The 27,046-nt window shown below is 45.8% G+C and overlaps 1 protein-coding gene across 2 annotated transcripts; it reads left to right on the top strand.

The window, feature by feature from the left end:
• The first annotated feature begins 174 nt into the window (after positions 1-174).
• On the top strand, positions 175-27,046 carry Ccnk (cyclin K). 2 transcript variants are annotated; one of them, XM_040742521.1, is made up of 12 exons: positions 176-464; positions 2,942-2,973; positions 9,607-9,854; positions 10,266-10,347; positions 11,886-12,017; positions 17,460-17,565; positions 18,137-18,194; positions 19,002-19,171; positions 19,675-19,946; positions 20,437-20,470; positions 22,845-22,919; positions 25,754-27,046. In XM_040742521.1, exons 3-12 carry the CDS (start codon positions 9,658-9,660, stop codon positions 26,377-26,379), a joined length of 1,752 nt encoding a protein of 583 aa, XP_040598455.1. In that variant the 5' UTR covers positions 176-464; positions 2,942-2,973; positions 9,607-9,657; the 3' UTR covers positions 26,380-27,046. The 2 variants fall into 2 exon arrangements, with proteins under 2 accessions (XP_040598456.1, XP_040598455.1); XM_040742522.1 differs by lacking the exon at positions 2,942-2,973 and having other exon boundaries at positions 175-464.

Genomic DNA, 27,046 nt, shown 5'->3' with positions numbered 1-27,046 from the left:
CCATTGGACGACGACGACGGGGGGCGGAGCCAGAGTCAAGCACACGATTGGGCAGATTTCGCTCATGGTGGCGTTGTGATTGAACGACGGGCGCCCTGGCTCCGCCTTCAGGCCCAAGTTCCGTTAACAGGTTCGGTTGCTCCCGAGCTCCCTCTCTCCGTGAGGGCGGGGCGGGTGGGAGGACCAATTCGAGTGGCTCCCTTCCCCTCACAGGAGGCAGTCCACAGGCCCACAGGGCAGGCGGAGAGGTGACGAAAAGACTGGTTACTCTTCTTTTTTTTTTTCCTCCTTTGCGCTTTACTCTCCTCTAATTGGTCGGTGGGTACCTGACTTTCGCCGCCCCTCCGGCCGCTTGCAACGTCACGAGACGCAGGGTGATGACGTAGCACCCCGACATTCCACATCCAAGATGGCTGCTGTCAGGAAGGAGAGACGTCGCTAAGGGGTTTGCCTGAGGCGAGGGGGTGAGTGTCCAGCTGGCCGCGGGCAGCGCCGCCCACCTTCCGCGCACCTGGTGGTCCGGGTAGGGTGGGTCCGACTCCCTGGGTGCTGTGGGAGAGTCCCACTTCCCGGATTCCTCCGCCCTCCGTCCTCTGACCCCTGATGCACGCTGAAATTAGCAGGCGACGCTGGGTGAAGGCGAGGTCTGCGGCTCGGGGTGCCCCTCTAAATGCCGAGAACTGCTAGCCGGCCTCCCGGAGGAAGGTGGTTGCGATTTGGGGGCGGGGGGTGCTAGCAGGTGAGAAAAAGGTGGGGAGCTTACACGCCCTTACCGTGCCGCAGACTGGCCCGGTCCTCTCTGCTTTCTCGCCGAGGGTGGGTCCCTCTGCTAATAAGGACTGAGACTTTGGAGACCTTTACACGACACTTGGACCGTGGAACAAGAGTATGACTAGGAATGAAGAGAAGGGGACTTTCTCAGTTAGACTCGTTCTTATCCAGACACCATTCTCTCCTGGGTGATTGGTTTGGCTTGTTGTTAGGAGAATTGATGCAAAATACGTCTATATGTTCGTCTGAAAAAAAATCTTAAAGCAGTTTAACATGCATAAGATATACTTGGTGTGGTTCATAACTTTGGACTGCGAGTAAAATGGACCTTTCCTTTCCATAAATCATCGATGTAAGAAACAGCCTGATTCTTACAGATTGGCTTTTTTTTTTCTTTTGTAGTAAGACACGGTTTCCCTACATAATCGTGGCTGGTGTGGAGCTCTCTTTGTGTAAACGAGGTTGGCCTCCAGCTCCAAGAGATCCTGCCTCTACCTCCAGAGTGCTGGGATTAAAAAGTCATGTGCCACGAGTCTGAGCTAAAGGCTGTTTTTTTGTATTTTTAAGACAAACTTAACGTTGGCGATATCTTGGTGTATATATATTATATTTTAAAGGATAATTGGGCGGCATCTTGCTTTTGTAGATATGCATCACACGTTTCTTTGAGTGATTCCATGAAAGTGTAGAGATGACAGGCCCCAGTACTTAGACCATTATATGACACTTAATGGTGCACACCTTTAATCCCAGCACTCAGGAGGCAGAGGCAGGCGGGTCTCTGTGAGTTTGTGGCCAGCCTGGTCTACAGATCGAGTTCCAGGACAGCCAACGCTGTTACACAGAGAAAACCTGCCTCGGAAAAAAAAAAACGGCAACAACAACAACAAAAAACTATATTTGCTGTGTGAGTTAAAATAGACGTTGATAGAAATTTTTAGTGTTGCCAAGATCCCCTGTTTGCTAAAGAATCACCTGTGGTGAGTTACTTGATTTTAGTGGTTTTCTTCTTTAGTCTGGTATTTGCATATTTTGATGTACTATTCAGGCATATTATTAGTTGATCATTATTTTAACTTGAAGTGAGTGAGTTTGTTTTAGATGATGCTTGAATGCAGTGAGTTCACTGAGAATATAAAAAGAAGAAAAGAGTTCTCTGCTTGCATTCTTTAAACTTGGGTAAGAATAGTCAGAGGGAATTAAATTAAAAGAGATTGAGGAATTTTTGAACAATACCTAATTGGGTTAAATCTAATTTGTTGTTTTGGGGGGTTTGTGGGGGGGGGTTTGAGACAGGGTTTCTTCTCTGCATAGCTTTGGAACCTGTCCTGGAACTCACTTTGTAGACCAGACTGACCTCCAACCATAGAGATCCGCCTGTCTCTACCTTCTGAGCACCACCACCCTTCTCCCAAATTTGTGTTCTTTAGATCAGATGGACTAGATAGCATTTACATACAGAGTAATTTCAGTGTTGTAACATTGCTCAGAGCTTTTGAGACAGTTGTGGGGAACTACAGTAGAGGCTGGTGTGCTTCTGGAATTTTCTTAGAGTACAAGTCAGCTGTCTCTGATGGTAAGAAAAAACTGAAGGGATGCAGATGCAATTCTTGTGTATGAAAAGGTAGGGCCGGGGCTAGAGAGATGGCTCAGCCACTAAGAGCGCTCGCTGTTCCTTCAGAGCACATGAACTTAGTTCCTAAACACCCATAGCAGGCAGCTCCTGGCAGCCTATAATCTCTGCCACAGGGAATCTATACCCTCTCCTGGAACCTACACACATGTGACATACACAGACACACATGTACATGTAAATGAACATAGGGGACTAATGGCTCTGTGGATGCTGCTGCATCACTGACTGCCCAGCCTACCTAGCTGAAACTGTTCTCCAGGGTCAGCGAGAAACCCTGTCAATGAAGACATACTTAAGTTGTCCTCTGGCCTGTACATATGCCCACACAGGAGACCACACCCTCACATACATACATACATACAAGTTTGTTCCACTGTAGTTAAGTATTGTGTTGCTGAACCTAAGTGCTGTAGATTTCATCTGAGGATAAAATACTCTAAATCCTAGTAGGCACAAGAAGTACATATACCTTTAATAAGATACAGTTAGGTTGATTTGTGTTCATATTACTAAACCATACTTGTTGATTGGCAGGTTGATGTTGGCCTGAAGAAAGATCCTCAGAGGTAAGCCATGGGGTTCTAGTTCTTACTCTAATATTGGAATCACAAACAAAGAATCTAAGAATTATGGTTCTCCCTGCTAGAACAATGGCTCAGAAGTTAAGACCATCCGCCCGCTCTTCTAGGGGACCCAGGTTCAATTTTGAGCACACATACAGTGGCTTACAAATGTCTGTAACTCTAACGCCAGGGAATCTGACACTCTCTTCTGACCTTCAAGGGTACCAACCATGCACATCGTGCACAGACACACATGCAGATAAAACAACCATACACATAAAATAAAAAACTCTTTCTGTGGAATGTAGGTATTAAAAGAAAAGAAGAAAAATGCATACTGTTCTTGCAGAGGGTTCACATCTGGTTCCCAGCACCCAAGTCAGATGGCTCACAACCTCCTGTTAACTCCAGCCTCTGGCCTCTGCTGACACCTGCACATACCCACACACAGACACATGTGCATACACATAATTGAAATCTTTTTTTAAAGAATTGTGCTTCTCATAAGCCGGGCGGTAGTGGCACACGCCTTTAATCCCAGCACTCGGCAGAGGCAGGCGGATCTCTGTGAGTTCAAGGCCGGGCTGGACCGATAGCCTCCAAAACAATACAGAGAAACCCTGTCTCATAAAAAAAAAAAAAGAATTGTGCTTCTCAAGTTAATAAATGCACACAGACAATGTACTAAAAATAAGTAGCATGCTAGGTGACACTGAGATGGTCTTTTTCCTTTGCAGTACAAAAAGTTGAGCCTAGTTGATCCTTGGCATGCTAGACAAACATTCTACCAATAAGGTACATCCTTAGTTCCACAGAGTTTGTATAAACAGAGATAATAGACCCAAACTGACTAAGTGTAACTTACTAAAATTGGTTAAGTTTACAGAATCTCAGCTGCTATAAGAGGAAGACCTGTCTTGATAGAAGTGTTTTGCCATGCAGTGTTGCATTTATAGAAACAAAGTAGGGTGCAAATTGAGGAAATGCAGTATCTTAGAATCAGCAAATCAGGCCTCTGCCTAATTTACTTGCTAACTCTACATGCTTGCTGTCTCTCTGGCTCCATTAACTTCAAATTCTCAGTAATAAATTCTGAAACTAAAAAACATTTTGTGACATGGTCACCAAAAAATTTTGATAGCCAACCAACTCAAAACTCTCTCCCTCCCTCTCCCTCTCTCTCTCTCTCTCTCTCTCTCTCTCTCTCTCTCTCTCTCTCTCTCTCTCTCTCTCTCTCTCTCTCTCTCTCTCTCTCCCCTCTCTCTCTCCCTCTCCCTCTTTCCCTCCTTTCCTCCCTCCCTCCCTCCCACAAATTTTGAAATTAAATACACAATAAAGTAACATAAGCTATTAAAAACAAACAAAAAAGTTGTGGAGGCATTCTCCTTTAACCCCAGCTCTTGGGAGGCAGAGGCAGGTCTCTGAGTTGGAAGCCAGCTCCAGGGAAACCAGGGCTATGTAGACAGAGACCCTGTTTCAAAGAAAAGAAAAAGAAGGGGGTAAAGGGATTAGATTATTCAAGGTATGGTGGTGCACACTTGTAATGCCAGATTGTGAGTTCTGGGCCAGCCTGGGCTACATAGCTGGCTCCAAGTCAGAAGATTAAGAATTCTGTGAACACTGATTTTTTTGATGCTCAGTGGTGTGTAGGCTGCTTTCTAAATGAGTCTCAGTGAATGAAGTGAATTAGTGAATGCCCATTTAGTACTGTTACGCGCACTGTTAGTATGAAATGTGACCAGTGACATCAACTATATACTGAACAGGTGTGGTTTTTCCACATGTGGTCTGAGATCTTCCCAGCCTCATCTCCCCACTGGGTTCTTTCCCTGACCCAACTCTGCCCTTTTCATGCTGCTTCTCATACTTGTGGTGCTGCTCGGAGATCTTCCTTCCTGACACATCCTCCTCCAGCTTTTCTTCCCTCCTCAGGGAGAGCTTCCTGTCTCTCTATCTCTGTCTGTGTGTCTCTCTCAAATTCCTCGGCCAGTTTGCCCCTTCCTTTGGCTTACTCATCATCATATAGGGGTTTTCTCCTGACCGAGTATTTTTTTATGCTGGAAAGAAAAACAACAAAACATTTATAGCTGTTTCATAGTTTGTTCATTTCTTAATGCCTCTTTCCACTTCTGAGGATGTTTTTTGTGTGTTTGAATGTACTTTATTGAGATATAATTCATGCCAAACATTAGTTCTTAACTGAACTGTATTCAAAGATATGTGACCATCACCACAGAGTGAGTCCCTTTTCAGTGTTCTTAACTCACTGCCAATTTGAACACTGTGACTTTTTTTTAATGTATGAGTGCTCTATTGCCATGTACACCTGCAGGCCAGAAGAGGGCACCAGATCTCATTGTAGATGGTTGTGAACTACCACGTGGTTGCTGGGAATTGAACTCAAGACCTCTGGAAGAACAGCAAGTGCTGTTAACCACTGAGCCATCTCTCTAGCCCCTTGGATACTTGACTCTTATCCTTTAATTTTCCTTCAGTGTCTCCCGCTCTTGATTGCTACCTCTGTTTTCAGTCTGCTTCTCCTTCATTTCCTATGGGGTTAAAGATGAAAACTTAATTCTGCACCACTCCATCCCTTTCGTGCTTTTGTGACTCTTCCTAAAGTCCATTAGAGTTCTCCCTGGACCTGTTTTGTTTCCCACTCCTCTGTTTGTCACCAAGGCTATATAGTTAATTCCTATGTGCATTCTTACATAGATACTGTTTTTGCATATTTCTGTAGGCTGACTTTTTGGGTAGATGTTCCATAGAAATATCTCAGCTTCTTCAAACTTAATATTTACAAAGCCAAATTCCTCTTCCCTCCCAGCAAAACCAGCTTTCTCTCTTGTTTTGTTTCTGTCTCTCCCACTAATGTGAGCATGGGGTGAAGAATAAAGCTTGTCTATGTCCCTGCTGTGCTGTTGAGGTGCGACTCATGGGAAATCTCAGCAAATGTAAATGGATAGTGCATAGAGACCTGTCAAATAGTGCGCCTGAGTAAATGCACTCAGTAAATGAACTAGTGCTAAGACATTGATTCCCTTAGCCAGCTGGCCATGTGCCTTTTGCTCTACGAGGATGAATCTGAGAGTTGATTGATATCAGAACCTAGAAACATTGGTACTGTTCATCTACAGCAGAAGCAAATGTGTTAAAGCCATAGAATAAACTGCTGCACAGTGGGGCTGGAGAGATATCACTGGTTAAGAGCACTCTCCGCTCTTGCAGAGGACATGAATTCAGTTCCTAACACCCACATAGTGATTCATAACTCCAGTTCCAGAGGGATTTGACACCTCTGGTCTTCACAGGTATTCTTGTATACACACAACACCAACACCAATAATGATATTAATTAAAAATAGTAAAGTCTTTTTTAAAATTACCATGCTGCAGCACTTCCTCAGTGTTAGCACGGACATGTCAAACACTTCCCATAGGTGGTGGTGGTTCTGTGCACTGCAGGCTGTTGAGCCCCATTCCTCTCTGCAGTAGTACTCCCCAACTCTCCTAACTGAAATGTCCCTAGACATTGTCAGTGTCCTTGAAACACTGTGATACAGTAATTACAGTTGCCTTGTGATGGCGATGAGCCCCACAAGCACTGCTGAGCAAAAGAAAGCATGTAAAACCATGTTGCCGGACCACTGTGCAGTCCTGAAGGCAAAACAAGAACGGAGGGCAGGCACTGTGGGTGTCTTTGGGGGAGATGACTAGGAGAGGACTGTGGAGAGCTTCTTTCTGCAGGTAGGCAGTTTCTGACTGGCAGTCCAGAACTGCACTTCTCCTTTGTAAGTTGCGAGTCTGTGTAAGTGCGTGGTTTATAAAGCACTGCACACACATGCACGGGTGTTCTCGGCTGCTGAAGGTTCCAGTGTAGTGTGAGTTCTCCTCTCAGTTCCCTCCCTAACCCATGATTCCATCAGAGACGAGCACGGCGACTGCTTGTTTATCTATGTTTGCTGTGTGTTTGTACTGAAAGTGTGTGACGTGACACTTCCCCTGAAGTGCTTTAAGCTTTTTGTCTCTATGATTACAAGATAAAAGAAATAACAGTAATGGTGTTATCCTCTATTCACACTCTACATTTTACATTTCCCTAAATGTTTAAATTTTCTTTTATAGCTTAATAAAACAGTATTTAATCAAGGCTTACACATTGCGTTTGTTTTCTATACCCCCTTCCTGTTATTTAGTTTTCTCATAACATTTTTAAAAACCCAAATCATGTCTTTTTATTTTTTTAAGATTTATTTTTATTTTTTATTGAGATTTATTTACTGTAGGAGGATGCCTTATTATTGTGGTGCACACCTTTAATTCCAGCACTCGGGAGGCAGAGGCAGGTGGATCTCTGTGAGTTCAAGGACAGCCTCCAAAGCCACAGAGAAGCCCTGTGTCAAAAAACCAAAAATAAAAAAGATTTATTTAATGTACATTGGGGTTTTGCCTGCATGTATGTCTGTATGAGGGTGTCAGATCCCCTGAAACTGGAGTTACAGACAGTTGTGAACTGCCATGTGGGTGCTAGGAACTGAACCTGGGTCCTTTGGAAGAGCAGCCAGTGCTCTTAAGTACCTGAGTCATTTTTCTAGCCCCCCTATTTACTTTTTAAAGCAGAATTTCCCTATGTAGTCCTGGAACTCACTGTGTAGACCAGGCCAGCCTTAGATTCACAGAGATCCTCCCTCCTGACTACTGGGATTAAAGGTGTGTACCAGTATGCCAAGCCTCCCAATGATGTTTCTTGTCAAGCACCCCATCTTGGGATGTGGTTAGTAGCTCCCTTGTGCCAGTTACCGTGCTCCACCACCACCAGTTGGGTCCACAGGCATGGTCAGGGTTAGGTGATGATTATGGAAAGCAAGAATACTGAGTAGGTAGACAGGTGTGCTTATTCACTCTGTCATCTCACCACAAAGTACCTGTGGCAAAGTTCTTAGCAGTGCTGAGTTGAGCATTTTAAGATAAAGTTACTTTTTTAATGATAGCTATTACAGGTGCTAACATACAGTTAACCTTTTTTTTTCTGGTACTTTATTTTATGTGTGTGAGTGTTTGCCTGGATGTTTGTCTGTGCACCACATTCATGCGATGCCTGAAGAGGCCAGAAGTGGGCTTTGGATCCCCTGGAACTAGAGTTAAAGTTGTGAGTTAACTATCATGTGAGTGCTGGGACTTGAATGCCAGTCTTCTGGAGGAGCAGCCAGTGCTCTTTTTTTTTTTTTTTTTTTCTTTTTTAATGGAATTCTTTTTTTTTTTTTTAAGATTTATTTATTTATTACATATACAGTGTTCTGCCAGGAGAGGGCACCAGATTGAATTGTAGATGGTTGTAAGCCACCATGTGGTTGCTGGGAATTGAACTCAGGACCTCTGGAAGAGCAGTCAGTGCTCTTAACCATCTCTCCAGGCCCTGTTTTTCTTTCTACTGTTTGTGAGTTGTCCTTGCAAATGACCCTTCAGTGAATAATTTATGCATGTGTTTGCATAGTTGGAATGGTGTCTCCAGGAAGATTCCTAGCAGTGGGATTGCTAGGTCAAAGAGCAAATGCATGCATCTTTGTTGAATGTTGCCAATTTTCTCTCTTCAATAGCTGTACCATTTTGTTCTCAAACCAGCAACTTAGGAGACCACTGGCTTCTCCCAGCCTGTCAGCAGTAAATTGTTAAACTTCAGGTTTTTGCCAGTTTGGAGGTGAGAAGGGTGTTTCAGTGTCACTGGTCAGTCCCTACACTAGCAAGTAAATTACAGGCTCAGACAGATGCATTCTCCAGTGACTTCTTAATTCTTCCTGCTGGAGGAAAGAACAGCCTCGGCGCCAGGAGCAAAGTGCTCTGCCCTACCGTGTCAGCTTTCCCACCAGAAGTGATACAGGCCCTGAAGAAGGTAGACCTCTAGATGCAGTGGTGGGCCTCTGGCCTGAGCCTGAAACTCAGTTTTTGCTCACCTGACTGCTAGGCTCCGCTCCCTTGTTTGGAACTCTTTTTCTGACAGGGTGAACATGTTGCTTTTGAGCCACTTTAAAGGTGTTGACTTGTGGTGGCCTTGGATAAATTCCTTGTTTCCATCTTCTGTCAACCTGGGACTTTTGGAGAGGTACAAGGGGGTAGAAACGAGAAGGATCTGAAGGAGATGCTTCTTCATGGCCCCTCTCCTGCCCACTCTCCACAGTACTATACAGCCTCACGGCTCAGAGACTTGTGTTCAACCAGTCCTATGACATTCGTAAGTGAAATCAAGTAAAGTAAAAACTGGGAAATCTGTGTCAGACAGGCCCCAGTTGTACTGAAGAGTGGAATCTAAACCAGCAGTAAAGGCTATATGTCCATGAAAAAAAGACAGGAAGGAAGCAGGACGTACTTAGTTTCCTCCAAAATTGTGTTTAGCTTTAACCCTTTAAAATCCAGGGTGTGAAATGTTGTGCTAAACCACCATTAACTCAGATTTCCAGTACTGGGAATAGTGTGTGTGTCAAATTGGCTTTGGAGAGGGTACCCTGAACTTTTAACTAATAATCAGAATATTGAGGGTTGAGGATCCTGCATCAGCTATGTTGTGTGGTTGGGGATTATTTATGATTGGAATTATTAATAGTGTGGCATCCTTTTTGTGTTTTTTCTTCTTTCTCTTAGGATTGTAACATTCCAGAAGCCCTTTTGGGAAGGACACGTCTACTTCAATAAATGAAGGAGAACAAAGAAAATTCAAGCCCTTCAGTCACATCAGCAAACCTGGACCACACAAAACCATGCTGGTACTGGGATAAGAAGGACTTGGCACACACACCCTCACAACTTGAAGGACTTGATCCAGCCACTGAGGCCCGGTACCGCCGAGAGGGGGCTCGCTTCATCTTTGATGTGGGCACACGTTTGGGGTTGTATCCTGAGTCTCTGTGGGATATGTTATGAATAAGAATAAGAATAGCTACCACCGACAGACATGCAGTCATTTGGCTGCATTAGCACAGGTCTTTGGTATCTTTGATATCAAAGTTGTCTGATTGGCTATTCAGGGATTCTGTCTGTCTTATCATTTAAATGTGTTGACTCAGCCGTTGTGCAAATGGCTGCTGAGGAAGAAAACCAGCCACAGTAAGGTCACATCTCAAGTGTTTCTTAGGGCTTGCTAAATTGCCAATCTTGGCAGTTATCATTCTGATACCCTATGATTTCCACCTGTTTACTTGATGGCTGGTTTTGTTGATGTTGTCTGTCTTTATCACTTCTCTGAATTAGCTAAGAACGTAACCTGTAGCTATTTCTAGACAAAGCCTTAACCAGAACAACAGACACTATGACACCCTGGCAACTGGAATCATTTATTTTCATCGATTCTATATGTTTCATTCCTTCAAGCAATTCCCACGATATGTAAGTGTAACTCACATGCTGCTATCGCTACTTACTGGCTAATGGGTCTTTCCATATTATTTCCTAGAATGTGTTTGTTTATATGTGGTACATGCTATACATAAACAAATTCCATTTTGAATTTTTGTTTTTTCCAATTAACCTTGTTGAAATCTTTTTTGTTTGGGTCAGTATGGACCACAGAGTCACTCTAATTTGTATAACAGTTTACTTGCTTGTTATCTTTCTCAAGATAAACTTGGGTTTAAGTAAGGCCGTAACTTAGGTGCAGGGACAGGACTGTGACTGTGGGGGGGGCAGTATAAATTAATCTAGGAAGTGGACCGTGCAAGGGAGAGAGTGTCAGGAGAAGGCTCAGGTTTGAACAACAGGAACTGGGATGGGCTAAGACATCAGACTAAAAGAAACAGCTTGAGAAGATGCAGAAGTAGGCACACAGTACAATGACCAGTGGTCAGTCAGGAACTCCATTTGGTCGGCTAAGAGTACGTGGTGCTCTTACAGAAGACCCCATTTCAATTGCCAGCATCTGTAATTCCAGTTTCAGGAGATATGACTCCCTCTTCTGGCCTCCAAGGGCACCAGCACACCTCTTTTGCACATACGGACATGCAGGCAAAATACTGATGTACATTAAATAAAATCACTTTTTAAAAAACAGGACCCTATATGGCAAGGTAAGCTGAGTCAGACCATAATAAGCTTTTAGTGTCTGTTTGCCTTATTGACTTGTGAGGGTCTTGAAGGAGGTAGTGTCAGTGTCAGCTTTGTCCACTGGCCGAGTTTCTGGAACATCCAGTGCAGTCAGAATCAAATGACAAGCGTGTTGTGTAGATTTAAAGGGACCCAGAAGCAACTGCAGGGTCTCTGGCTTGGTCCTCCAGGTTGCAGAAACAGACTGCTTTAGACGAACAGAGACATAATTCCTCGGTCCTGGAAGTGGGAGTTCAGGGTGCTGATGGTGGGGTGTTTGTGTGCCTTCTTGCTGTGTCCTCAGGTAGTAGTGGAGAGGAGCAGACTGCTTCAGGGCTCTTTGAGGAGGGCAGTAGTCCTAAGTACCACACTCTGGGGATTAGTGTCAGCATGTAAGTTGGGAAGCAGAACAGGTGCTCACGTTAGAGCACAGCAGGGAAGAAAGCAAGGGTGTGGCCCAGACAGACTGAACTTGCTGTTTCCATCCTGAGTAGGAAAGGGATTACCCAGGACTCTGTTCCTTCCAGTATTTTCTTTGTATCATGACAGTTATCTTCAAAAAAGCATGTTTTCCTCTTTTTGTTGCAGGCCAGGGGCTCATACCCAAGGTGACACACACACACACACATATATCCCACAACCTGAAGGCTATAAATTTTAATTGGTTTTCAAAGCCACTTATTTTTAGGGTCATAGTATATCCTCCTAGCTTTCAGAGTATTGGAATATTTGCAATGAGCTGTGCATAGAAGTCTGAGGACTGGCTAGCTGTAAGGTCATAACATTCTCATGTTGTCCTGTATGATTTCTGCTAACCAGTCAAGAGTGTTTATTCCTCTTTTTAGGTAACAGGAGCTTGTTGTCTCTTTCTGGCTGGGAAAGTAGAGGAAACACCAAAAAAATGTAAAGATATCATCAAAACAGCCCGTAGCTTATTAAATGATGTCCAGTTTGGCCAGTTTGGAGATGACCCAAAGGTAAGAGTCCGAACTTCTGCCTTCAGATCTTACCACCTGGAGTGTTGGCAAGGGCTCTAGCTACTGTGCGTGCCAGTTCTTGGGTTCCTAAGGGGAACTTATAGAGAAGCCTTCCAGCTTTGTAAGAGGAGGTCATATGCCTGGGCTTGCCAAGTACTCCTGCTGTGTAGGGCAGCACCTGAGAGCTCTGAGAAGGGCAGCCTGTCCAGTGAGTTCAGCAGACTCCCATCCCCAGCTGGCCTGGTTCTGGCCCAAGAAGACATGTGCTGTTGTGTTTGCTTCTTCATTACATTTGTGTTTGCTTTGTGTGAATGCCTATGTGCCCGTGTGATGAGTCTTTCTCTGTTCTGCCAGCTCCCAAATAACGACATGAGGACTATTAGTTACAAGCCTGGGCTTGTTTCTAACTAGCTCTTACAGCGTAAATTAACCCATTTCTATTCATCTAAGTGTTACAGCGTAAATTAACCCATTTCTATTCATCTAAGTGTTGCATTTACCTCTATTCCTGAATGTCCTGCTTCCTCTGCATCAGGCTGGCGACCCCCTTTTTTCTTCCCAGAACTCCTGTCTAGAAGTCCTGCCTTGCTGTTGGCCGTGTAGCTTTTTATTAAACCAGTCACAGTGACATATCTTTATACAATGTAATCAAATATCTCTCACATACATGGGTGTGCACATACCTCTCAAAGTCAGAAGACAGCTTGAGGGAGTCCTGGAGCACTGAGCATCAAACCCAGGCGGTCAGGCCTGGAAGCAGGCACCTTTACCTGCTGAGTCATCTTACTTTCCTGTGTGTCTTACCTTCTTAAGAATGTGCAAGGTTGGGCTGGAGAGATGGCTCAGAGGTTAAAAGCATTGACTACTCTCCCAGAGGTCCTGAGTTCAATTCCCAGCAACCACATGGTGACTCACAAGCATCTACAATGAGGCCCTCTTCTGTCATACAGGCAAACATGCAGACGGAACACTGTTTACATTAAAATAAATTTAAAAAAAGATTATGAACTGACATGGTCTTTTAAAAAAAAAAAAAGAATGTGCAAGGTACTATATTTGTAACACATTTAGATCTCCAGAGACTGCTCAAGCTCTCTGTCTTGTCCTCTCCCACCCCTGCTAGTGTCAGAAAATGATGTTGCAATGACTGCACGTTATTACATAACAGTGCCACTTCCAGGCCCTCTCCTCCCACCTAATGCCCCTGTCTAACCCGCACAGCACTTGCTAATCACCTTTACAACATTGTCATAACTTGGAGTTACATTTTTCCAATGTTGTTTTGTTGCTTTTGTTGTGTTGTGTTTTGTTTTTTTGTTTTAATTAGAACCAGGGTCTAGCTATGCATGATCTTAAACCCCTAATCCTCCTGCTTCAGCCTACCTTCCAGGTGCTGGAATTGTATATAGGCATGGACCACAATGGACAGTCAAAGAGTTCACTAGTTTTAGGTCAGTTTTAGCCTCACAGCCAAATGAAGTGAATGTACCAAGAGTTATTATGTACTCCTTCATCACAACACACAGCCTCTCCTATTGTCAGCAGAATGGAATGTTTGTTAGAGGTGACATACCCTTACCCCCAATTTTAGTATTCAAGGCTCAAGCATTGGTTTTATACATCCTATGGGTTTGGATAAATGTGGTAGGTATCCACTATCATAGTGTGGTAGTATACTTGTTGGGTTCTGCAAGTCCTCTGTGTTCTGCCTTCTGGCCTGCTGTCCTCTTTAATGGTAAGCAGCTACTGACTTTACTGATTTTGCCCATATGAATCATACAAGTTGCCATTTTACGTTGTTTTCTTTCACTTAGTACTTTGAGTTTAATATTCTGTCCATTATATAGATTTTTTTTTACCAACTAATCATGCAGGTAACCTTTTTGTCATCTCAGCTATAAGACTATGCAAGCAAAGACTATCTGTGTCTGTCTGATCAAAGGCATTCAACTTACTTGTTGACTAAAGGACAAATTAATGTCCTATAAGAAACTCAAAATCCTAGTTCAAACACGGCTAGAATGTTGATGCTTGACATCATTCATGGTCTTTTTTTTTTTTAAAGATTTATTTATTTATTACATATACAGTGTTCTGCCAGGAGGGGGCACCAGATTTACTTGTAGATGGTTGTGAGCCACCATGTGGTTGCTGGGAATTAAACTCAGGACCTCTGGAAGAGCAGCCAGTGCTCTTAATCACTGAGCCTTCTCCAGCACCAGGTCTTTTTTTTTTCCAAGTTATATTTATTTATTGGGGTGGAGGCAAGAGGCATGCACGTGCCACAGTGCATGTGTGCAGGTTATTTGTACTCAGGTTGTTAGCCTTGATGGCAAGCACCTTTACCCACTGAGCTCTCTCATCTGCCAGTCATCTTTCCTAACTATCTTGTATCTCATAACAGCTATCTTCTCTTTTTCCAAAGCAACATTTACATGTGTGTATAAAACATGCAGCCATTTTCCTTACAGCTTTGCAGAACAAGGGTTCAGAATACTCATCTACATATTGTGGTTACGACTAACACTAATGCTTTGACCCTTAATTTAATTATATATGTTTATAAACATTTGAACCTACTCAAAACTTACATTAACAATGATCAGAAATACAATTTTATTTTTAAAAATATATGCCCGGGAAGAATGTTTTCTATGACATCTGATTTCTACAGAGCAGTGCGATCCTATGCCCTTGATTTGTCTAGTCATGCTAATCAAGTGCTTCAGCCAAGCCTTGGGCGCAGGGCAAGTGATCTTTGTAGCCAAGATGGGTTAGGGTAAGATGTCACAGACCTGTGAACACTGTGGGGCAGAGGTACCCAATAGTGCTACTGTGTACTGTTGTGGGGTGCTGAAGGAACCTCCCCGCCCCACCCCTGCCGACCTCCGGCACCTTAAGTAGGAAAAGGAGAAGAACCAAGTGAGCAGCCCTTCCTGTCTGTCATGCTTAGTCTCCAAGACGTGATATTGGAGCTAAGAGGCGTAGGAAAGCACCCACATCAGAGGACAAAGATATCAGGAAAGACGTTTCCCCTAGGCAGAAATGAAATGATTATTTTTTTTATTATTATTATTATTTTTTTTTTTTTTTTTGGTTTTTACGAGACAGGGTTTCTCTGTATTTATTGTTTTTGAGGCTGTCGGTCCAGCCCGGCCTCGAACTCACAGAGATCCGCCTGCCTCTGCCTCCTGAGTGCTGGGATTAAAGGCGTGCGCCACCACCGCCCGGCTGAAATGATTATTTTGGCAGTGTAAGTATTCAAGAAAAATAAAGTGGTTAGCTGGGGGACTTTCTGTACTAGTTACATTTTAACTGGTTTTTCCCAGCGAAATAGGAATTTTTTACATATTCAGTAGGATAATTTTTTCAACCCCTATCTTAAGACTAGATGTAAAGCAGGATGTTATCTTTGCTGTAGTAGATTCTACAATGGACTGCCAGGATAGATTTTAACCCCATAATCATTTGCTTGATTGTTAGCTATGGTACATAGCTATAAAAGATCATTTGAAGATGCTGTGAGCACATTCTACCCAGAGACATAGACAAGCGGAGGCTGAATAAAGCTTCCCTGATAAATGGTGTTTGCAGGGAGACCTGTAGTTACCCCCATTGACTGATTATCTGAAACACAGAGGGAAGGTAGACCTGGGGCTGTCTTTGTTAGACGTTAGGGCCACGGCCTGGCAGTTATTAGCATACTCAGTAAAGGTGACTTCAACAGAGAATGCTGGTGCCTCTGGGAAACTGGGACTGATGGTAATAATAGGCAGGAAAAGGAGGTTTCACTACTGTGTGCAAGTCCCTAAAATTGTAGAAATCTTTCATGAGAGATCACTGGGAAACCTGGGTAGAGAACTTCAGAGTTGCCATGTGATGAGGAATACTGATTGTTAGAGAATTGTCTACATCCCTTGGCATAATGCTCCAGGGTCAGAACCACTTACCCATCTTCTTTCCTCAGAACTCATGTTGTGCAAGAGTTAGTGATGAGAGGTTTTCTGCCCTTTCTTTTGCCAAACAAGCTTCCTCTCTAATGTAATCTGTAAGTCATTTTAGGTGGTGTGGTGGGCAACTTCATGAAATACCTGTCTAAGGACACTAGCTAAGTAGAGTGTGAAGAACAGAGAAGCATTGTGCAGCAGTAAAGCTCTAAAGAATAAGCCTGCAGGGAACAGAGCACTCTGAAACTGTTGGGACATCTCCTTTCCCGAGTCACTCTGTACACTCAGTTCCCAGTCACCATATAGCAGAGGTATGCACAGTGAGAGATGTGCAGAACCTGTTTGTGAAGAGCAGGGGTGAGCCCTGGACCTCTGTGTTTGTGAAGAGCAGGGGTGAGCCCTGGACCTCTGTGTTTGTGAAGAGCAGGGGTGAGCCCTGGACCTCTGTGTTTGTGAAGAGCAGGGGTGAGCCCTGGACCTCTGTGTTTGTGAAGAGCAGGGGTGAGCCCTGGACCTCTGTTTGTGAAGAGCAGGGGTGAGCCCTGGACCTCTGTGTTTGTGAAGAGCAGGGGTGAGCCCTGGACCTCTGTGTTTGTGAAGAGCAGGGGTGAGCCCTGGACCTCTGTGTTTGTGAAGAGCAGGGGTGAGCCCTGGACCTCTGTGTTTGTGAAGAGCAGGGGTGAGCCCTGGACCACCTCCTTGGATCGTGATACAGCAGGGGAGAGAGAGTGGTAAACAAAGAAAGGGCTTTGTGTGGCTAAGGTTTGAGGTGGCATTTCCAATAGAATGATCTCTATTTCGCATATTTTATGAATGAGTGAAGCTTGGGAATGATAAAGCCTGTGCACACACGATCTCTCCCTGTGTGTACAGCTTCTGAATTGTGAAACCACCTGTTTCCTCTCGTGTCAGCATGCAGTGGAAGGTCCTGAGGGATTACACTTTTTTTAGTGAGCTATAAATAAAAAATCAAACTGGCAGAGTGGATCACACCTACAATTCCTGCATGTGTGTGAGTTTGAGGCCAGCCTGGACTATAGAGTGAGTTCCAGATCAACCTGAACTGGACTGAGACCCTGCCTCAAAATTTCCAAACAAAAGTGGAACCACTGAGGTGGCTCAGTTGGGACTGTGCAGCTGTAGGGACCTAAATTCAACCCCCAAAACCTACATAGAGATGGGTGGAGAAAATCAGAGCTACCTACTCAATAAATTTTAAAAATCAGGTTTCAAAGGTCTGGATTTCAAAAGTGGCTTGTGTATTTACCATAATAACGCCTCTAAAGGCCTTTGCTTCTTGCTTTTTAGGGGTGGGGGGGGGTTGTCTCTGACTAGTTTGCCCACCTGCTTCTGAATTTTTAGGTTATCACTGTGCGCCCATGTTAAAGGCTGAGTGGGGGTAGGAAGGAGCAAAGAACTTCTGCTAAGATGTAACTAAGAGTGCACGGGCACAGACCTGTGGTCATAACCAACTCTTGAACATTTGCTGCTCTAGGAAGAAGTTATGGTGCTGGAGAGGATCTTACTGCAGACCATAAAGTTTGATTTACAAGTGGAACATCCATACCAGTTCCTACTCAGATATGCTAAGCAGCTGAAAGGTGAGGAGATGAAGGGGGTTTGCTCTGTTGTTCAATTATTTTTTTTATAGTGCTGGGGATGGAACCTAGGAATTGCGTGTCTCTACCTTGGAACCACACCCCAAATTGTTTTTTAAAAACTTTCATTCTGAAATTAAATCTTTTTAATTTGACAGTGCTCAGGTGATTATGTTTCTCAAAAGGAGAAAACAGAACGTTCCTGTCTAATGTGCCCAGGCCATGGTTCCCTCAGACAGTGCACTAATGGAGCTGTTAATGTTCTTCCTTTGTGCAGAAACAGGTTCTGTCATCCTGTTGCCAAGTGATAGGAGACAGGGAAATGAGTCAGGATTTTAAATAGACTAATAAAATTAGCCTTGGAGCCACATTTCCCATAAATGGTGGTTCAGCGTAGGTCATATAGAGAATATCAAGAGGTAGGATGTGAACCCATGTCATTTGTCATCATTTTCTATTCAAAAGCTCTTTGCTGTGCTGGCACACAAAAGATTTTAAGTAAATGCTTGTCACTTCCTGTGAATTATCTTTCCTACTATTGCTGTTAATTTACCTTTTTTCCCCCCATTTCTAGGTGATAAAAACAAAATCCAAAAGTTGGTTCAAATGGCATGGACATTTGTAAATGACAGGTATGCATGTTCAGATGTTGATTGAATTCAGGTTTTAAGAGATACAGAGGTGTATGGGCCATTTAGTGCAAACCCCTCAACTCCAAGTAGAAGAAAGTTGACTTGCCCAGAGCTGCCTGCAAGTCACCTGCTTCTCCACACGGGTTTGTTTCCCTGTTGCATTAGTGTGATGTGTGGGGGAAATGGAAACTATGTAATGAGAATGGATGCTGGACTGCTCAGGGCCCATTTGGTCTCTTGTGATGATATCAGAACTTTACATGTCCCTAATGAGCCAGTAACTATAGTTGCTGGCAGTTGCACTCTTGTGACCTGCAGAGAAGCATCTGGAATCTGACTTACAGACTGCTTGAGCAACCACCAGAGTTCATTTGCAGACAGTACACTGTCTGGGTTCTCAGCAGCTAGAAAGAGGACACAGTCCCATCTCATCTGTCACACTGCACACCAGTCTCTGAAGTGTGCTGCGGGTCATGTCATGCAAGTTGGTAACCATGGGTTACAGCAGCTTATTCTGGCACTTACTTTGCTTCAGAGGCAGGCGGATCTCTGTGAGTTCGAAACCAACCTGGTCTACCAAACGAGTTCCAGGACAGGCTCCGAAACAATACAGAGAAACCCTGTCTCGAAAAAATAAATAAATAAATAAATAAAGACTTGCTTCTTAATATATACTGCTTCTGGCTCTTGTTGATAATTAAGCAAACTGACTAGGTGGAAAATATGATATGTAATTTCTGTGTTGATCTGGTCATGAATGTTCACTGTCACAATGCAAACCATGGTTTTCTTTCCCTGTTGATCCAGTCTCTGCACTACCCTGTCGCTGCAATGGGAGCCAGAGATCATAGCTGTAGCAGTAATGTATCTTGCGGGACGTTTGTGCAAATTTGAAATACAAGAGTGGACCTCCAAACCCATGTACAGGAGATGGTGGGAACAATTTGTTCAAGATGTCCCTGTGGATGTTCTGGAAGGTACCTGGCATGCCTAGCTTCCTTTTAAGAATGTTGATGATTCTTCCCTTTGGTCCTCAAGTCCTAAGAGTGAACTTTCCCAGATCAGTAGCTATCCTGGTTTGTCAGTAGTATGTTTAGGTTATCTAAAATGATTTTCCTTTGTCTGTGCACAGAGCTTAATGAACTAAAAATAGAGCCCAGTTTTGTGCACAGCAAAGATGGGGCGAGTTTGAAATGTGATCACTGCTTATTAGTTCTTAGAAGAATCAGAGGTGAATTCTTTTTCCACCCCTAGGTAAAATTTGGTTTAAAATGTTGGTTTGTGGTAGCCGGGCGGTGGTGGCGCACGCCTTTAATCCCAGCACTTGGGAGGCAGAGGCAGGCGGATCTCTGTGAGTTCAAGGCCAGGCCGGGCTGGACCGATAGCCTCGGAAACAATACAGAGAAACCCTGTCTCATAAAAACCAAAAAAAAAAAAAAAATGTTGGTTTGTGGTAAATTTGATTGTTGCTGTCATTTAGACATCTGCCACCAGATCCTGGATCTTTACTCACAAGGGAAACAACAGATGCCTCATCACACCCCTCATCAGCTGCAGCAGCCCCCATCTCTTCAGCCTGCACCACAAGTGCCACAAGTGCCACAGTCGCAGCCATCTCAAGGCTCTGAAGCAGCACAGCCACCACAGAAGGACTCACAGCAGTCGCAGCAGCCGCAGCAGCAGCAGCAAGCACAGCAGCCCAAGAAGCCGTCCCCACAGCCTAGTCCTCCCCGGCAGGCTAAGCGCACCGTGGTGAGTGGGCTGCAGCTGGCAGCATCACTCTTGATGGTAGTCCCATGAACACTCGAGGCAAGAGGTGAACCCACCACAAGTTAGTCGATGTTCATCCAGAAGTCTGGAAGTTAATGGCCTCAGAGAGCTAGGACACTGTCCTGCTGCAGCTTCATTGCGTCCCTCACCCCAGTGGGCTCTGATACCATTGGGGCCTGGTTCTGAGTGTGGCATGGAGTATTTATAAAGTTGGCTGGTGGTGGAGCACCGTCTTTGCCATGGTAGCAGTCTGACCAGGGGAGGAAGTCATTTGTTCCAGAGCTCCCACCAGAAGCTTCTAGGTTTCACTGCACTGAGGGCCTGAAGTCTCCATGGGGATGGGTAGAAGCAGAAATGACTTCCTAGGTGCCAGTAGTGAGCCCTGCAAGTTCAGGTCTCAAAGAACATTGCCAGAGGCCATGTTCTGTCACTGGTAGTGTTCTCTTCACAGCTGTGCTTCCTTTCCTAACAGGTGGTCTCTCCCAAGGAAGAGAACAAAGCTGCAGGTAAGCAGGCCTCCAGATTCACCTTTCTCTGCAGACTTGGTGTAGAGCAACTTTAATCTTAGAGCCCATGGCTACCGTCATTGGGCAGCAAGAGTGCTGTCATTTCTGCTCGTCACCAGACTATTTTTAGATTGTACTAAAGGTGTTGATAAGTGGAGACATTACCGGCAGTAAAAATGTAGAGATACATACATATGAAGGTGTAGTCATGAATGAGTGACTTTTAGTAGTGTTTATTATGAGAGATAAGTTGAGTCCACCCTAGAAGACAATGTGGGGCCAGAGAGCCTATGGCAGCCAGAGGACACAGGTGCTCCCTGGACGTATCCTTGCTGCTTAAGAAAGCCAGAACCCTTTGTAACACTTGCTGTGTTTTTGTTTTATTTTTTACAAGTTACTTAATATGCTTTACTGTGGGAATAAGCAGAATCTGAAGGACTCAAGAACAGGAAATTAGAGTCATTGACTGTATCAGTCTCCCTGCACTCGGGAAAGTCAAAGTGTTGTGAGAATTCTGGGAGAATGATGAGTTCAGTACAGGTGAATGAAGTTTAGCTCCAATGGCAGGCATTGAGGGTGAGAAACATTGTGGGCTCTGATCTGTGTTGTGTGGACTATACAGTCAAGATAAACAAATGTGGTTCTGTTAGACAGAGAAGCTGGCCCACCATGACTCTGGAGGGAGGACTTACCTCCAAGCAGCCAGAGCACTGAGATGAAAGGATGCAGGAAGCAAAGGATTGGGAGAGTGAGGCCAGACACGCGGAGTCTCATTGGTGTGTGAAGAACCCTTTTATAGGATTGAAAGCTTGGGTTTGCAGTTCTAAATTGGGTGGGAGACCAGATCACAGGCCACATGGAGAATCAGACTTTGTCTAGTTGTTGGGAGCTGCAGGAAAATGGCAGGGTCTGCTCATTTGAGGTCACATTCCTGGCAGCATGGGTTGGGTAATGAGCAGCATAAATGGTTAGGTGTGGAAAGACAATGGACACACCTTGGCAGTGGCCATCAAGCCAGGAAGCAGGGAGCCTGGGTGCACTGTTGACATGGGAGCGCCCCATGCTGTACAGCTTGTCACAGCCACTGAGGCCAGGCCACATCCTGGGTACTGTCAGCACAAAATCACCTCATTTCCAAGGCTTTTGTTTGTTACTTCTAGTTTTGTTTTTTGTTGTTGTTTTACTTTTCTCTCACTTGGTAGCTCTAACTGGCCTGGAACTCATTATGTAGACCAGGCTGGCCTAGATCTCACAGAGATCTACTTGCCTCTGCCTCCCCAGTGCAGTGCTATTTCAAGGCTGTGTAAAAAAAGAGAACATAAAAGTTATGAATGGGGCCTTGTATTGAGTACAGATTGAAATAAAGTGTTGGTATGTCAGGTTAAATGAGTAATACAGGCTGTACTTTTTCACTTGGCTGTTAGAAAGGTGTGTGGCTTTCCCACAGCTGTGTGGCACTGTCGTGGAGACAGCTTTAATTGTCCTGGCTGTGGGGAGAGGAAGATGGGAAAGATACCAGTTACAAAGTGGGAGGTCAATAAAGGGACTGATTTGGGGGTCCAGGGATGTGGTATGTGACTCTAGAGGAGAGGTGGGGCCTAGAAGTTCATGTATTTGTGCAAGCTGAGCCTGTTATCCCAGCCCTCTGGAGGTGGAGGCTGGAGGACCCTGAGCTCAAGGCCATCCTGGAACTGCATGGTGATACCATGTCTACAGCCAAGGAAATACACCTGTACCATAGAGGGGATGGGGCAAAAGGGTAACTGGGCCTGAATGCCCAGTGTTGGTGACCTGAGACCATGAGGAAGTGGTCAGCAGTGTGGGAAAGAAACCAGTTGTGGGGCCAGAAGCAAGTGCTCTGGAGTCCAGGACAGAGGCAGGATCGACCTAGGTGACTGGTGGTGCGGCTGCTGCCCCCAACTGGATTGGTGGTGTCCAGCTGGCACATTCTCCCTCCATCTACTCATCTGCTTCCAGATCTCTGCTGGCCACAATTAACGCACAGCTGACAGACTGCCAGCTGAAAGTCAGTATTTGAGAGTGAGAAAGTAGACTTGACGGATTTTCTTGTGAGCACCCAGGGGACTTGGTGACATGATACTGCTGTTCAGGGTTTATCTCTATCCTGAGTGCTCACTACCCCTTAAGTTCTTGAAGGACTTGTGACAGGGAATAGTCGGTCAGTCCTGATGTTGAGGAGTCTGAGCTGTGCTGTAACTCTGAACAGGGTTGATGGGTTCATGGTAGCTCCCCTGTTCTTCCTGCTCCTGGATGTCTTGCTCATGCCTGTTCTTTTTCTCTAAAGAACTCTCTGCCTATGTGGTTTCGTTACATGAAAGGGTATGAGTGACTTTTGAACCTTGTTTCTTTTCAGAACCACCACCACCACCTAAAATGCCCAAACTTGAGACCACTCACCCACCGTTGCCTCCAGCACACCCACCTCCAGGTACGTGCCTGCCCACACCACTTGCCCAGCACCTTTGGAACCACCTACTGGGGGATGACCTGAGGGTCCTGCAAAGATAACTGTGTGTAAGGAGCCTTCAAAACTGCTAGTTTCACAAATAGGAATTTTTAGATGTTGTAAACTTGACATGTCACTGACCAGCCACATCCAGAAATACTAAACTACATGAGGTAAATGAACTTTCGAGAAAACCCTAACAGCCAAGAAACGTTAATCCAGTTCTGAACAGTTGCTCTCAGGCTGCAGTCTCACCTGCTTCCTGTTTGCAGGATGTCTTCCTGATGGGTTGTGAAGAATGAGCAACTGTTGAGAGTCACTGGAGAGTAACAGAAAGGGTATAGAATTCCCACACTACATGGGACTGGGAGGCTTCCAGACAGCTTTCTTTACTTGTACTTCTTTCCAGAAATGGGCGCAAGAGAGCTGGTGTATCCCAGGAGCCATGTACCTCTGACAATTGGCTGTACTGACAGGTGGTGGGTGTGTCTGACTACCCCCAGCTGTGGAGCTCATGCCTACAGCAAACAGCTGCCAAAGTAGCTTTCCCTGTGTCCACGTGCGGTCACAGAAGCTTAAGTGCTGTGAGAACAGAGGTGATATGTTGTGTTCTATGTGGAGCACAATCCCAAGTCCCCATTTGAAGAGGTCTACAGCTGTGCTTAGCACGGGTGGGATGTGGCACGTGTAGGGAGGCCAAGGTGTCAGCAGGTTGTCCCCACCCATGCTCAAGGCCACGAAAGAAGCTCCTATAGGTGCCTCAGGTCCTGTCTCTTCCCTGCAGAGCACTGGAGTTCCTGCTCAGTTGGCTGCATATCAGTCTAGGACATAGATGGTACCTGGAGCCAGGTCAGCTCCAGAAAGGCCTGGTTGGAGAAAGTGTTACCTGGCAACCATTGCTTCTCTGCTGGGAGATGTGCGGCAAAGATGGACGAGTAGGCTAGGCTGCAGGCATGCCCTCAGACACTCCCTGGGTCCTGTGGTAGCTGTCCATGAAGAAGGGTCAAAGGAGGAATCAGTGGTAGAGAAAGGCAGAGCTTTATGAACCCAAGAAATGTTAAGGTCAGCAGCCAGGGTTAGAGGACATTGGGTCCTTGAGTGGCAGTAGCTTGTGACACAGAGGTGAGACCTCTACCCCAGCACAGTACAAGGGGAAAGTACTCTGGGAACTGGACAAGCCAGAGCTAAGAATCGCAGTCATCCATTTCTTTTTTCTTGAGGGTCGGGTTCAGTTTGGTTTTTTGAGACAGGGTTTCTCTGTGTAACACCTCTGGCTGTCCTAGAACTCACTCTGTAGACCAGAGTGACCTTAAACTCACAACGATTCACCTGTCTCTGCCTCCTGAATTTGCTGGGATTAAAGAAGTGTGCCACCACTACCCGACTTTTTTATAAGGGTGTAGCCCAGGCCAGTCTTGAATCACAAGCTTTCCTTGTCAGTTTCCTGTATTCTTGAGATTACAGGTAGACATCACCTGTACCTGACCCCAGAAGTCATTTATTTAAGTTGGATATGCATGTTCACAACCCAGGTGATCATGAATGACATAGGAAGTAAAGGAGTTAACTTTGATGTATACATCACTTAGCTTCTGGAACTACAGGGCGTTGTCTGCCTCGAACTTTAAGCAGATCCCTGGCAGATACATCTGACCATGTGTTGGGGGAGGAGGGTGGCTGCTGATCTCACAGCCAAGACCCTCTGACAGATCTGTTGCCTTCACCTTGGTGAGAACAGGGTAAAGCAGGTACTAGCTGTGGACCATGTAAAAGTGTGGTGTGGCTGTGCCCTCGCACGTTGGCAGGCTCCTTCACTATCCCACGTCCGCTTGCCCAGTTAGAACCCAGCGTCTTTCACCCAGGGCTTCTTGAGGAGCCGGAGATGCTCGTCACCTGGCTTCCCTTTAGGTGCTCCATAGCCAGCAGGTTTCTCCCGGGATTGTGTTCCTTCTGAGCAGCCTTGGGAAGGAGAACACTCGATATGTGTGTGGTGCTTTGCTTGCATATATGTCTGTGCGGCACGTTCATGCTTGGTCCCCATGGGGTTAGGAAAGGGCATTGTGGAACTGGAGTTACAGACAGTTGTGAGCTGCTGTGCAGATGCTGGGAACTGAACCTGGAGCCTCTTGCAAGAGCAGCAAGTGCTCTTAACCCCTAAGCCATTTCTGCATCCCCAGAACACAATTTTTGAGTGCATGTGTGATGGTGCTAGGGGGATTCCAGAGGTTCAGCCATGACACGTGATTACTGGCCAAGCCAAAGCCTACTGTGAGGCTTTTGGAGAATAGAACCACAGCCATCAGCTGTGGGCAGGTACATGGCCTGCTCTGGATGCAAGTCACGAGTGCTTCTGCACGCTTGTCCACATGTCCGTGCTTTGCATCTGAGATGGCAGTGAGCTTGAGCTTTCTTTTAGTAAAACAGACAAAATGACACTTATGGAATGCTGGTTGTTAGACTTTTATGTCATCTCTGACATTTGACAGGCTCAGGCTTTGGGAACAGAGACAGGCAGAAAGCCCTCCCCAGTGTGCTAGTAGAGGTGTACTGGGCTGAGCCTGCTTATGCCTTGTGTGTCTGGTAATTAGGGAGGGGACCCAGCATCATGGGATGTTGTAGAAGGCCTGTGGGAAGGGTCAGGTGCAGGGCCTCTAGACTTGTTGACCACAGAGATGGTGCTACCCCTCGTCCTTGTGTAAGTAGCCCTGGGGAATGGCAGCACCATGAATAGTTAGGCTGCCAGGGGGCCCCCAAAAGCTGCTTGGCCATCTTGGCCCCAGGGTCTTCCTACTTACATGTCTGTCTCTCTTCTACAGACCGGAAGCCTCCCCTCGCTCCTGCCTTAGGTGAGGCTGAAGCAGCTGGTCCAGTGGAAGCAAGTGACCTCCCCAAAGTCCAGATTCCTCCCCCAGCCCACCCGGCACCTGTGCACCAACCCCCACCATTGCCACACCGGCCCCCACCCCCACCTCCCTCCAGCTACATGACTGGGATGTCTACCACCAGCTCCTACATGTCAGGGGAGGGCTACCAGAGCCTGCAGTCCATGATGAAGACCGAGGGTCCCTCTTACGGTGCCCTGCCCCCAGCCTATGGCCCACCTGCTCACCTTCCCTACCACCCCCATGTTTACCCCCCCAACCCACCTCCACCTCCTGTTCCTCCCCCTCCAGCTTCCTTCCCCCCACCCACCATTCCTCCCCCTACCCCAGGCTACCCTCCACCTCCCCCTACCTACAACCCCAATTTCCCACCCCCACCTCCACGCCTGCCCCCTACTCATGCAGTCCCTCCTCACCCTCCTCCAGGTTTGGGTTTGCCACCAGCCAGCTACCCGCCTCCAGCTGTTCCCCCTGGGGGGCAGCCCCCTGTTCCCCCACCCATCCCCCCGCCTGGCATGCCACCTGTTGGGGGGCTAGGGCGGGCAGCCTGGATGAGATAACGGAACGCCTTTCCCCCAGTTTGTTGTTGTTGTTGTTTTGTTGTTTTGTTTTAAAGGCAAGGGTTTTCCAACCAACTTGAAGAGTAGATTGGGCGGGTAGCCGCAGGGTACCTTGTATATGCCAGAGTTACAATATGGGAGGGCCAATCCTGGGATGAGAGCAGTGCACCCTGGGTAGTACCTGGTTGGTGTGACTATACATCCAGTCTCCGCTGCCGTCTGTGTCCTGCACCGGGACTTATACTAGTGAAGACGGTAAATAGCCACATTGGCTCCGTAAATAGCTTCAGAAAGGAGTAACTTTCCCTCTAGACATCAGTGCCTAATTTTCCTGGGGACTCAATTTTTGCAGCCGCGTCTCCTCTCTGCTGTTGTTCTTCCATTCAGTGCTTCTCTCTGTGGCCCTAGTAGGTGAGGTGGCCCGCTTAGCTTGTGACTCTCCGTCCTCTTTGTCTGGAGGGACTGGCGTGCTGGGTAGCTGTCCCCTTTTCTCCAGGGAGAAAGGAGGTGTGTACTTGGAAAGTAATGTATGTTTACATCTCTTTGCAAAGTCTTGTACATAGAGATATATTTTTTAAGTGTGAATGTAACTACATACTGTGAATTCCATCTTGGTTACAAATGAGAATCCTTCAGTCAGTTACTCAAATAAAATCGTTTCTTGAAA

This window comes from Mesocricetus auratus, unplaced genomic scaffold (assembly GCF_017639785.1).
Source record: "Mesocricetus auratus isolate SY011 unplaced genomic scaffold, BCM_Maur_2.0 Super-Scaffold_15014, whole genome shotgun sequence".
NCBI classification, from domain to species: Eukaryota; Metazoa; Chordata; class Mammalia; order Rodentia; family Cricetidae; genus Mesocricetus; species Mesocricetus auratus.
Note: the sequence above shows the minus strand (reverse complement) of the source record. Positions and strands in the feature narration are given on the sequence as shown.